The 13,449-nt window shown below is 39.6% G+C and overlaps 2 protein-coding genes across 2 annotated transcripts; one reads left to right on the forward strand and one right to left on the reverse strand.

Moving 5' to 3' along the window:
- Positions 1–1,042: 1,042 nt before the first annotated feature.
- Positions 1,043–3,219, reverse strand: LOC114453270 (chymotrypsin-like elastase family member 2B). The gene is made up of 6 exons (XM_028433121.1): positions 3,180–3,219; positions 2,185–2,362; positions 2,069–2,100; positions 1,918–2,014; positions 1,802–1,817; positions 1,043–1,243 (listed from the first exon to the last, which is right to left on the reverse strand). Exons 1-6 carry the CDS (start codon positions 3,217–3,219, stop codon positions 1,043–1,045), a joined length of 564 nt encoding a protein of 187 aa, XP_028288922.1.
- A 911-nt stretch (positions 3,220–4,130) lies between these two features.
- Positions 4,131–13,449, forward strand: LOC114434333 (somatostatin receptor 3). The gene is made up of 3 exons (XM_028403470.1): positions 4,131–4,262; positions 11,027–11,874; positions 12,766–13,449. Exons 2-3 carry the CDS (start codon positions 11,092–11,094, stop codon positions 13,447–13,449), a joined length of 1,467 nt encoding a protein of 488 aa, XP_028259271.1. The 5' UTR covers positions 4,131–4,262; positions 11,027–11,091.

Here is a 13,449-nt window from a genome sequence, read left to right on the forward strand (position 1 = left end):
TTAGAAACAGGCTGCATGACGGAGTGTCAACTATTAAACTATACTACCTCCTGTGCAGTAACTAAGAATGAATTCATCTTGTATTCATTATATTTATCCATTTTTATATTTTTGCTATTTGTTCTTCTTACAATATGTGCTTCTATCTTACCTGCTGCAACACTGCAGATTTCTCCTGTGAGGGTCTAATAAAGGATTATCTTATCTTATTTATTCGTTACATAAGCAGCCAGACCTCAGGTCTCTTACACATAAAGGCCCTTTATTTTGGTGTAGCTTCAGGGGTGTTGTTCTGTAAGGCACTGGGATATGATGAAAAAGGAACAAAACCTGATTTGGATATGTTTGTGATAATAAATGTAATAAATTGTGTCATATAAAGCTGTCTGCCTGCTTCCTGAACTCGCTCCGTTGTGACATATCCATCAGTGCATTCATGTATCAGTCTGTCTGTCTGAAGCCGTTTAGTATAAGGGGCAATCATGAGCCCTGTACAAACTACAAAAACAATGATGTCTACCAGTAATAGAGCTACAGATGAAAGGAAGCCATTTGAGTAATTCTGTCATTTTTAACTCACGTATATCATGTGTTTTATTAATTTGCACTGTCCCCACCATGAATAAACCTAACCTTTGTATTCCTCAGCTAAAACAACAACAACAAAATCTTGTATACTGGATCTGCCATTATCCCCATAACTGTCATTATTGCAACAAGTCTGCAGTCCATCCATTAGTTCTGTCTGCATTTATTGTATTTATGCAAAACCCTATGAGCTCTTTAAAACACACAGTGAAATCTGATATTTGTTTTTTTAAGTTAATATGATGGAATATGTTAGGCCTATGTGTGTTTTGCAGAAACATTTAATGGCAATATTTTTCCTGCATAAGGACTGCATTGTAATGTGATTTGCTGAATTAGTAAACTGAAAAAAACTGTTTTATGACTGAAAAACAAAAACAATTGAATGCTGCTTCATCATTTTATTAAAGGTGACCATAAAGGTACATAAATGGCAAATATATTCCATTCTAATTTATATAAGTGAGCAACATTTGCTATTCCTGGTAGGTGATGATGCTGCTTTTGTTGGACTACTTATGTTGCGGATCCACACAATGTATTCACAGACATCCATGAACCCTACTGGTGCAGAACAGGTGTGCGTGTGATTCCAAGTGAAAGAATGCACACCGTAAATCTGTCCCTGGTACAGCACTCCTCCACCTGAGTCTCCCTGTTACAAAGAAACAGGAATATTGCTTGTTTTGCTCAAGAACATTTGGCTTTATGTTGTCACAGACTTAACTTCTAAATCGGTAAAGTTAGAAGATGTGCCAACTCACACCACATGTGTCCATTGTAGAACTGCTGCCACAGATAAAATGTTGATGCTTTCGTTTTTTGTAGATTGTTGTGTTTACAAGACTGTTGCAGTCAATGATGCTGAAGTTTCCACAATGGAGAACACTTGATGTATTAGAATCTAGAGGAGAACGAAGACCAGCATTTCTTTACTGCATAAATAAAAAATCATTATCATGATTATCCTACTGCAAACAATTTTATCTGGGTCATAAAACAAATGTGATGAGTCAGTAAGAAAGTCGTACTTTTTTGTTGTTTTACATGTATAAATATATATAATTAATGTTTAACTTCAAATTAAAACAAAATGTAAATATGTATCTGCATCACAGGCAGCCCCCTAAACAAAGATGATGTGGTCATAATATGAAATCATCTCACGTCTTTCCTTATTAGGGCCTGCAGTTGTAGGACCATGACCTGCTACCTGAACTTCAGCCCCTCTGAAAAACAATGAAGGGTTTGCTTAAGGAAATAGTCATAGACTAGTTTAGGTAGGAAATGAGCTCTCAGACTTAGCAAAAAAGGGAAAACATAACTCACGGCTTGATTCGTTTTGAACAGTTGGGTAGTTCAACAGGAGTCAGGGAAGTTGGATTAGACATGTTCAGCAGCATGATGTCATGGGCCTCTTTACCGTCTGTATAGATCACAGGTGGATTTGTGATTTGCACTGTTTGTCCTTGACCTGTACCTTGATTATCATCTAAAATAGCCTCCATGGTCCTGGTCCAATACAAGGGATAAATCATGGTGTTAATGTTGGGTCTTCTGATTATGAAATGTATTGTTCACTAGCATGTTTCTCACCATCCTGCTTTCCAGCAGTGAGCTGCCGTCAGAATCCACTTGTCACTGATCAGAGAGCCTCCACAGGTAGATTTGTGTGTTGTATTAGATCCTTTGAGTCTGACATGAAAGGGACGCTTACACGGCTCACCTCCATAAATTCTCTTATACAGATCCACCACAGTGCCCACCGTGACACCTGAAAGACAGAGTTCTCTACTGTGAGTTGCATCCAGAACCAACAGCTTCTACCCCCACACTGTTAAATCCCTCACACCAATAAACCTCTATTCTGTTCTATACTCACACTACAGCACGCTCTGCTGGGAAGCCCAACGCACCACCTATTCAAACGTTGCCGGAAAACTAATAATTGCAGCCTCACACCTTGTGTGAAGGTCAGTTTGGATGTATTCTGCTGTTTATGTTTCTATAGGGGGTACTTAGCAAGTGAACGGTTATTTCTTGAATGTGATGCATTTGTGATGCATTTGTGACCTGTGAGTCCCCTTTTAAACTCTGCTCACAGGATGTGCACTGGTTACAGGAATCTGCAATTTCTTGTGCCAAGTGTGTTAGAGGAGGCTGCTCTCTCAGCCTGCAGTCAGACCTGTGTGAGGATCGCAGCAGTTTCTCTCATTCCTCCTCAGCTGGTAGCATGCACTGCTCATATAAAACTTTTTTGAGCTTTTTTTAAAAATTATGACCGCTGTTCAGTTGTTGGAGCCTAACAGACAGCAGTCCTTATCTGACATTATCTTTTTTTTTGCATATTTTTCACACAGTGAAAAGTCATATTAACTTAAAAAAACAAATATCAGATTTCACTGTGTGATCAACTGTGTGTTTGTCAAGATAACGTGCTGACACACACACAGAGAGTGACAAGAGAGACAATCAGATGACTACAACATAAGATGACATTTTTAAAAATGTTCATGTAAATGTATAACTGTAAAATACTATAATTTAAATAATATGACATGTACAGCATATGCTTCATAGTTCATACTCACCGGCCAACAGCAACGACAGAAGAAGCGTCAGACGAGCCATTGCCGTTCTTCAGCTTTCAATGGTCCCTGTCTTGGTCTCCCTTTAAGCTCTGCATACACTGTCCTGTTGGCCAAGATCCACCAATCACATGGTGAAGGTTTATCAACTAAAGGACATGCATGCAAATCTTAATTATTATTCAACCGCCCCTTTCACAGACTTTGAAGATAGTGAAAATGACAAAGTGCAATTTAATGAGGAAAATGTAATGTAAAGTGATCCAAACTAAAGCACATCAGCAGCATGTTCTGTCATAAGTCAAGAGTTTCTTTCTTTCTTTGCAAATGTTTCAGGGCTGTTTAGCTGTACTTAGTGACTGTGTTGTGTACGTCAGCAGTTTTTTTATTAATGTAAAACACCCACAAACAACTGTAAACTCGTGTGATATTTGAAGGACATTGTTGTTGCATTACCATACTTACTTCTGGGCATCGTAAATACAAACAATTGGCTGTTGCACCTCCCTTTTATGAACTTTTATGTTCTTTCATTGGCTCGTGTGACAGTGATGCAGCTAAAAGTAAATGCTCCACGTCTCGTTCTCTCAGCACAAATGCTTGCAGCATATTTGTCTAGCCTAGATTTTTAATGTTTGTTCACTCTTTGGTTATCTGCTATCGTGGCTACAGATTTACATTTTATTGTTTTTACCAAATAATAAACCTCTGGTTTGTTCTATGCACACTACAGCATGTTCTGCTGGGAAGCCGAACGCACCATCTATTCATATGTTGCTGGAAAACGAATAATTGCAGCCTCACACATTGTGGGAAGGTCAGTTTGGATGTATTCTGTTGTTTATGTTTCTATAGGGGGGGGGGAGCTACTTAGGTGATGCATTTGGAGGGGTGACCTGTGAGTCTCCCTTTAAACGTTGCTCACACTGTGTGTGTGTGTGTGAGTGTGTGTGTGTTAGAGGAGGCTGCTCTCCCAGCTCTCGGCTCGCAGTCAGACCTGTGTGATGATCGCAGCAGTTCCTCTCGTTCCTCCTCAGCTGATAACATGCGCTGCGCATCTGAAAAAAAGACGGACGGACGATAATGGTGAGAGCTTTTTTGTCTTTATGAAAATGATGAGCGCTGTTTCAATTGCAAAGTGTCCGCTGAACACGTGGCTTTATGGAAAAAAAATGACAGACTGTTAAGTTTAAGTTTAAGGCAGGATTACACTGAATATATAATAGGAGAGCACTAAAGATGAAAAAGTAGAGCAGTGGTCACAAGATCATTAAGAAACAAACCTTCTTTCTTTTGCCTTATAAACATTTTAAGTTGGGAAAAAAAATCTCTTCAAAATGTTGACTGATTATGTCCAAACTTGCTTTTGAGGAACCACATGTCAAGCAGGGACTAAATGGTTAAAGTGGTTAAAATCAAATAAAGGAGAGTTAGAGGAGAGAGGAGTAAGATGTAAGAGGACACATTGAGAGGATGGAGTGAGCAGAGAGGACAAAGAGAGGTGTGGAAAAAAGGGAACTGCTCTCTTTGCACCTGATAAGAGACCGACCACCATTTGTTATTTTAGTTCTAATCTTTCCTCAGTTTTAGTTTGCACCTGTTACCTTTACCTAATGGACTGCAGTGAAATAGAAAGATTAACGTCCTCTTACAGTGAAACAGAAGCTTTTTATTTAATTGCTCAGCCTCCACTGTCTGGCTTTTAAAGCTGTTTGTTCTGTTTGTCCAATTTGGAATGAATTTGTATGGACTGCATACAGTGTGGGAAGACGAGGTGATTACTGCTAATATTGTGTTCAGCAGGACTGTGAGCAGTGCACGTTTATGTGCACTGTGTGTGCAGCATGTTTTTGGCTTAAACCTGTAACCTCTCATTCTAAATGTGTTCATGTGGACACCCTCTGTATGTTTATCTTTGTGTCTGCACATATATGAGCTGTCAGAGGCGTACTGTGAACGTGTTTGCCTTTTCATGGGTGGATCTGCATGATTGATCAGAGTATTGATCAGTCTCTGGCCAATCTGTGACCACTTGTCATTCTTTGTGATGAAAAGTATGCAGGCAGTATGGGTCTAAACCCGGCAAATCTGGTAAGTGAAAAGCAGCAGAGGAAGTACCCCCCCCCCCCCCCCCCCCCCCCCAGGGAATAAGACTTGATGGATAGCCAATTAGCTGATGGTGTTTCTCTCTCCCATCTATACTTTCATCCTCTCAAGTGAAATCCTTAAAGAAAGAAACAAAACAAACTATATGAACAGGATATACACAGTAATGGTGGAGCATAAAAGCACTGTGGCAATTTTTCTACGTGTATAAGTAAATATATTACTGGCAGAATAACTTTGGTGTGGATGAGACTCATTTTAATGTCTTTGAATAAACTATAAATTAGGGATGGCCCGATAACAGGTTTTCATGTCTGATGCCTGTATCTGTATAGTATCTGATACTGATTCCAATCCAATTCAATTCCTACACACTAGTGTGGCCCTCCAAGTTAAGCTAAACATTTACATGATATTTTACATAATATAGGACTTTAGGACTGTTTCAGGGGGCCAGGTGTCTAGATTTAAACTCCTGGAAATGAGTATGAGCTGGATGAAAGAGACCATATACATGATAGTTTAAGCCAATAAATCGAATCGGACGATTAAAGTTGTATTGTTTTATTGTATATTGGATTTGTACATCTCTACTATAAAAATATCACCTTAAAAAGTCACAATATTCATATATATCGATCAAAGTTTTTAAACGTATGTACTGGTAAACTGCAGCAGATGTACATGAGTAGTGCCATTGATGAAACTAATGTAGCTGGAGCACACTCAAACCATATCTGAACAGTACAAAAGTTTCATGTTGTTTCTAGATTGTCACATATCAGGAAACGTGTACACTGATATGTAATGCCACCTTTTTGTTATTTTTTTTGCCTAGCATCAGTATCAAATGTGCTTGTTGCGTGTGTGTGGTTAACATGTTAAGTGAGGCAATATCAATAATGAGTTAAAGGAGCACTAATGGCAGCCGCATGCTAGAAAGTTAAGGGAATAAACTTTTAATGGAAGAGAAACTGCACACTAGTTTTTGTGAAGGACACATAACTACATAATTTTCTATTTAAACCGTGGGCAGCCAGTTCCCTCATTTGTTATATTATTTAAATATATATGCTGCAAAGAGTGTTTAAAAACTAGACAGTGTAAAACAAACATAGTAATGCCCTAATCTGCATTTACTGAACATAACAGGAATGAGTGGCTCTTTGAGCAATCAGCATGAATTTATTTCCCAGACAGGCATTTTAATGGTGACCCTGTGGCCTCTGATTCATATCAGCAGGTTGTTTTTTTTTTGTGTGAACAATTATGAGGTGTTACATAAGCATCAATAGAGTTCTGAGTGAGGAGGAAGCATCTCTTCACCCCCGTTTCAACCATGTAATCATCAAGAGACCTCTCACACCCAGAGTCAACAATACTGTCAGTATAACAGTACCAGCAGCTTTCAGAAAAAAAAAATCAGCTAATGTTCAAAGCCACGTCTGCCATTTCATGCACGCACTTTTATCTGTGAAAGAGGCTAATCGCCGCCAGCAGGGTGACAGGTTAAATGCTTGAAAATGGTGGCCAAAACGGTGTAATTTCTTCATTTCTTTAACCATATAGAGGTAGCTGCATGGGAACTGATGTCAAGCAAGGTGCTGTACAACAACAACAAAAAAGAAGCAGTTTAAGTTTGGAATATTCTGCGTTGATGTTGGCTCTGAAAAGTATCTGGCGTTTCTGCTCCTGTGAAAGGACGACAGCTGAAGCTCACAGCAGGTCCAAGGAGTTCCAACAGTGACACAAAGTAACTACTATTAGTTTGTTTCAAACAGTTGCCACATCACCAGTAAATCTCTACATAGTGTAGGCTACAGTGTATCTGGGCAAGAGGCACAGAATAGTGCACTGCAAGCAGGGGCAGGTATTTACGCAGTGAAAGGCAATTTTTGCACATTGTTTATGGTAAAATAGCAAAACTTTAAGCATGAAGCCTTTTTTTCAGCATGTCTAGGTGGAATAAGAAATGACTGAGACAGAAAAGGACTGACTGAGCCACAGAGGGATTGACTTAGGAAGAGAGGGATCCTGCATACTGTAGGATCAACCTCTTTGCCTCTTTTCATACAAACTGGTGTTGCATAAAACTCATTATGCAACTTCCATTTCAAACAAATGTGACACTTGCTACAACAATGCAAAGATAAACCCTAAGCAATAAAAGCGTAGCTGTGGATCTATCCGTTTGTGCTATAAGAGCGAGACACATGTACTGCCTGTGACTAAGGCACTTTGCATATAGTTCAATCAGATGGAGCTCTGACATAAAAACTACAAAGCTGCTACTAAAGCAAACTCTTACATTGTCAGACACCAGTTAAAGCAATTAGGTTATCTAACCAGCTGCTCCTGGAAGGCCACAGAACAGGAGATGGAAGCTTACCTTCTTTGGTTGAGGAAGACCCCTGCTTCCTCTATAGTGTATATATTGGGGTGTATAATTTTGAAATGTTAGGAGTATGTTGGATGTTTATGTATACCTGCCTCATGCTGCACTGCATTTGTACTTATTGAATTTGTTTTAATTGTGATATATAAAACAAAATCGACATGTTTATGCTGGAAGGGGGGGATAACAAGAAGTACAGGTTTGATACCAGTTATCACTAATCATCAGTTTTTACCCTTAACATACAGTGGAATTGCCTTATTGCTGTTAATAACCAAATTATTTATGCTTTATTGTTCTGAGGCAGGAAACGTTAATTCAGCGACATAACTTGTTAAACCTTAAATGTATTGCAACATTGAGGCAGGCAGCTGTGCACACTGCTACTGCAACACTTCCTCTCATTGGATTCGACATGGAGAACACTCCAGTAAATGGGCTAAATGTAATACTCAAACTGCACCCATTTTCAATCAGGGTTGTCTAATTTTTCTATGTGTTTCCTAAATAGGATTGAAAGAGGCAGAACACAAATATTTGTTTTTGCTCGCACAGAGCGAGAAGGTTTTGAAAGCACAGATAATTACAGTCTCACTTCCTCCATCCAGTTTAGCATTACATTCAGGCATGTTTGATATTCAAATGTTTGACAGTTGTGCGGCATGCTGCACCTGGAAATGAGGCAGAGAGGGAACGGGGAAAAAAAAAACTCTTTAAGGCTATAATCCTGTTTAGACAGATTGCTTGTCATGATAGAACCTCTGCAATATGGAGGCATGCGTTAGATTGAATATTAAACATCACTGCTCCTTCTGAAGTGGTATCCCCTGTCACTCTTCTTCACTCCCTCTATATGTCTGCACTGTGGAGGATTAACCAAAAGCAGCGTCACTATATGATTTTGTATTGTGAATCTGCTCCACTTTAGGATTTAAATGGGGCTCAGCATGAAAATGGTTTCATAACGTTTCCCAGAACCTCCCCATGGCTTCCACAGAGGACTGATTTTTTACATAGACAAAGATATATATCACACTGCTGTCCCCTCATACAATGCTCATTGCTGCCTTTTTGTATTTGGATGCAAAGACTCCCCAATCAGCGTTCATTCAGACTCTGGTTTATCTCTTTGATTTGCTTCGGACAAGGGCCTTTTAAACCTTGCCTTGACCCTACATCACCATAGCAACATCTCCCAGGATGTGTCTTCTTAGAGCGGACCATACAATGGTGGACAAAAGAAGTGGTGCATTTTGGGAAGAGAGATTGTGTCTGTTCTTATTGTGTTTATCAGAGATTAGGATGGAAGCTGTTGCTGGGTGCAATCAAGAGAAGGTTGGGAAGTGTGTCTCTCCTCTGTGTGTTCATGTAACCATTCAGGGTGTTTTTTTTCTTTTTCCAGGTTATACCAGCTGGCACAGGGTATTCTTCAGGGTGCTATTGTTATGATTTATGAACAACAGAAATCCACAGCCTGCTTTAGTAATTGCAAATAACTTAGCTTGAGCTTTTTGTATGATACACAGTCTTTTGTAAACATTACCGACTCTATAACTTGATGTGTACATCGTTATATGTGGACAAGACAAGACACAGACATGTCTGTGTGTCACAGAGTGGCAATTAAATGTGAACATGTTGTATGTTGTTGTTGTTCTCCTTATTGATTTATTGGAGCTGTAATGCTTCATTAAGGCCATCTGACTACTTTGAGGAACGCATTTTAACCCTGAAGTCAAGTGTCAGTGGGTTTTGTGTGTGTGTTACAGAGTGACTTTGGTGTGTTAGTACTAATACAACTTGTGTTAAAAGCAAAGCTTTTCCAGACTACACAGCGGGTCTGCTACATTATATGATTTGATTTATCTGCAACTTCTGATTATTTTATTAAAAACAAAATGGGCTTAATTTAACCAGAACAAATCTGAAAAAAGTTATTGGCTATTTACACAATCAGTATGCAGTAGAATTGTTATATACAGTTATACTTTTAGAGAAATTTGACTTTGGCTAAAACCTCTTTTGTGGTGTGCCAAAAATCCTTCTTTGCAGTAAAAAAAATGCAGTCGCACAACAGTAGAACAGCAACAGCCATATTTTACAAGGTTAAATTAGTTTTTTTTTTACCGGAGTCTGGTGGCTTTGAGGAGAGCGATAACGGTTTCAGTCTGCTGTCAGAACCATTGATAATATTTTAAATATTGCAGTCACTTATTACTGACCCACCCACAGCAGTTGATTGCTTGGCCTCCGTGCTGGTGCTCCTGTCTGCTTATCCAAACTGGTGCTAAGAGTAAATACTCTCCCTTTAAAATAATGATGTCTCAATAGGATCCAATCACTAAAGATCCCACATATTTTTTTAACCTTATTTTGACAGTGCCTGTCATTTATTAATATTGATTGAATCTATTAACCTTTCTTTTATTTGAGTCTTTCCTGATTGACATTAGCTTTTTAAAGCTTACTAAATTACTGTTGTAAACTCTATAAAATATGTATATAGGTGTTGTAGTGGTATCTATTGAACAGCTGTGCAGTATGTACCATCCTCTGGCATTTGCATTAATAAATTGAGGCCCTGACCTCTACCTGGCTCTCACATTTGGAGAGAAATATTCATTTGCTCCAATATTTGAACAGTGTGGGGGACAGCTGCTGTTCATGCTGAAAAAAGCAAACCATCAACTGCCATACTTTCCCTCTTTTATTTATGTTTGATGCAATATTAAAACAAAACAAAATATGATTTTAAATGCCTACTATATATCCTCTTTACTACAGCTTCTCCCGTTTATTTTCCCATCATCTACATTAATGTAGTTGGGTCAAGATAGTGAAGGATACGCCTGTTGTTTTTTCTCCATAGGTCAGTACATTTTGTTCCTGACTGAGCACTAATTACTAGCCATCGCTGTGAGGGATGAGGGTGTGCCTGTGTGTGCTATGGTGGTTATTAAGAAGCTCAAATGGCTTCATAAACATATCTAATAGAACTAAGCATGCTGTGTTTTTGTTCCAGTGCTGCCTTGTTTTTGTTGTGAAGGAAGTTGTTAAGTTGATTAGTAGTTTAGTATTCGTCAAGGCCACCCGGCTGAGCTGAGGCTGGATCAAACTTGTCACAAACTTTTGGCCTGTTGATGACCACATGATGAAGTGCAGCCATTTTATCTTTGTCTCAATGTTTATTTTTCCAGGAAGTAAAGTTAGTTGCATATTGGATTTTTTTATGGTCAATTATATTCATTATAATAGCAGTTGGTTCTGCATTACCTCCCATTATCCAGGTACTTAGTAAATAAATGAATAATGTGCTTAATTAACTACAACTCTAAATTTTGCTTTGTAGGGCTACTGACCGGTCACTGATGGGATATCACAAACTTCTGTTGCCTCGTATCACTTAACACCACCATGGAGCTCATCCAAGCTACCCAGGTTCCTCTGCTGCCTCAAGAAGCCCCATTAACTACATGGAGCTACAACTCATTCCCCCCCAACACCCAATTCCTACTCCTCTCCACTCCCTCTGAGCCACATCTTAGTATCACCCCTACAGATGTCACTTTAAATAACAGCATTTGTCAAAACTGCAGTTTAAGTAAACCTGGATCCTTCCCTGGTTTAGCTGGAATCTTTATCCCTCTTATTTATGGCATAGTATGTGTTGTGGGCTTGGTAGGAAACACCCTTGTTATCCACGTCATTGTCAACTACACCAAGAATGAGTCAGTCACAAACATTTACATCCTCAATCTAGCCATTGCAGATGAGCTTTTTATGCTAGGCTTGCCCTTCCTGGCTGTGCAGAACGCACTTCTCTCGTGGCCCTTCGGCTTTCTAATGTGCCGTGTGGTCATGACAGTGGACGCCATCAACCAGTTTACCAGCATCTTCTGTCTGACTGTGATGTCGGTGGATCGATACCTTGCTGTGGTGCACCCAATCCGGTCCTCGTGGTGGAGACGCCCCCCTGTGGCCAAGGCTATCAGTGCCACAGTTTGGGCAGGGTCCTTTGTAGTGGTGCTACCGGTGGTGGTGTTTGCAGACGTGCTGAAGGATGATGGGAACTGCAGCATTGTGTGGCCTGAACCAGCAGAAGTGTGGAAGACTTCTTTCATCGTCTACACATGCACTGTTGGCTTCTTCTGCCCCTTGCTGGTCATCTGCTTGTGCTACCTGCTAATCGTCATTAAGGTATGAGATTTACAGTAAACATTTTTATTAAAGGTTTGGAAATGTGAAAAATGTAAGTAAACAACCTAAACTATGTTTTAGTTTATGCCTAAGACCTCCAACTGTCCCTTTTTGTCAATCTGTGGACTGATGTCTATTGAAAGGAAAAATCCAATGGATTCTAGCAAATCTCTCAGGACTGATCAGGTTGTTAAATTAACTGGTCCACTCACTGCAAATTACTTCATCATCCATTGTTATGAACCCACTACCACTAGCTCCACTCATTGTAGCCAACATTTAAGGCTTTCCGATTGCATTGTTTTGCATGTTAACAGGATTAGAGGCCACTTTAAATCAAGATACTTTTAGTTGTGAATCTTCTCTTTTTTTTTTATAAAGTGATCGAAAATGATTACATGGGCCGAATTCATGTCACATTTTCTGTTGGAAAAATAAATGGACTTTCCATCGATCCTCACACAAACAAATATAGCAGCAGTGCCTTTTAAGCAGTTTGTGTTATATATGCTTTATAATTGGACGGTTCGCTGGTACTCATATTGCTAATGGTGCTTAAGGGTGTTTGTACAAAAGCAAAGAAAAATAGAGAAGCACTTTGTGCCAGAGATAGGGTTATTCTTAGGAAAAACAACTAATAATACAGTATATAGCTTTACAGCTGCTTGTATACTGTTTAATATTCACTGGATGAGTAACAAACAACAAACTATAGCTGTGTCTCATCATGCAGAATGTTGGTTTTATGTTTTCAGTTCAATCCTATTTAACAGTTATTTCTGTATGCTTCCCTGCGTCATGGTGATGAATTAAAAGCAAAAACATTTATTAGAGTGGCTTCATTTCTTGTAATGTACTTTCAGACATTACAAATGATCTTTCTCTTCAAAGGTGCGAAGTGTTGGAAAACGAGCACAAGCCACATCATCCAGGCGCAGAAAGTCGGAGCGTAAAATCACCAGGATGGTGGTGGTTGTTGTGGTGGTGTTTGTCTTCTGCTGGTTACCGTTCTATGCTCTTAACATCCTTAACCTCCTTGTGGTTCTGCCTGGGGACTTCAGGGGGCTCTATGTTTTTGTTGTTGTGCTTTCCTATGCGAACAGCTGTGCCAACCCCATACTGTATGGATTTTTGTCTGACAACTTCAAGAGAGGCTTCAGAAAGGCCCTGTGCCGCACCTCACGCAGGGTGACTAACAATGACCGCGCATGCACGGAGGTGCAGCGCCCCACTGAGGAGTGGGGTGGCATCATGCTCCAACCACAAAAAAGTAAGGAAGTCACCAATGTGCATAGAAGTCACCCGTGTGATGAAAATGAAGAAGTGCAGGAAATCAATGAATCGGGAGCTAACATACAGATAGGGGAGATTTGCAAAACTTCACAAAATGGAAACCACAGTGGAGTAAAAGAGGGTTCAAGGACACAGTCGGTGCAGAGGGGTATGCCTGAGCAGGCCTCGGGGTTTGATCCAGCAGAGGCAGTGTCCTCAGTGCCCAGTAAAAACAGAAACAGCAGGACACAACCTGAAGAATTAATGGACAAAAGTTGTGTGCTTGATATCAGCTATCTGTAA

The sequence above is a fragment of the Parambassis ranga genome, chromosome 1, assembly GCF_900634625.1.
Source record: "Parambassis ranga chromosome 1, fParRan2.1, whole genome shotgun sequence".
NCBI classification, from domain to species: domain Eukaryota; kingdom Metazoa; phylum Chordata; class Actinopteri; family Ambassidae; genus Parambassis; species Parambassis ranga.

Bases quoted from the DNA above. Each gene is read 5' to 3' on its own strand.
- LOC114453270 (XM_028433121.1), bottom strand. From the start codon at position 3,219: ATGGCTCGTCTGACGCTTCTTCTGTCGTTGCTGTTGGCCG. The intron at 2,101-2,184 runs GTGAGAAACATG...GTATTGGACCAG, and splicing joins CACTGCTGGAAAGCAGGATG to GACCATGGAGGCTATTTTAG. The intron at 2,015-2,068 runs GTACAGGTCAAG...TGATCTATACAG, and splicing joins TATTTTAGATGATAATCAAG to ACGGTAAAGAGGCCCATGAC.
- LOC114434333 (XM_028403470.1), top strand. From the start codon at position 11,092: ATGGAGCTCATCCAAGCTACCCAGGTTCCTCTGCTGCCTCAAGAAGCC. The intron at 11,875-12,765 runs GTATGAGATTTA...TTCTCTTCAAAG, and splicing joins ACCTGCTAATCGTCATTAAG to GTGCGAAGTGTTGGAAAACG.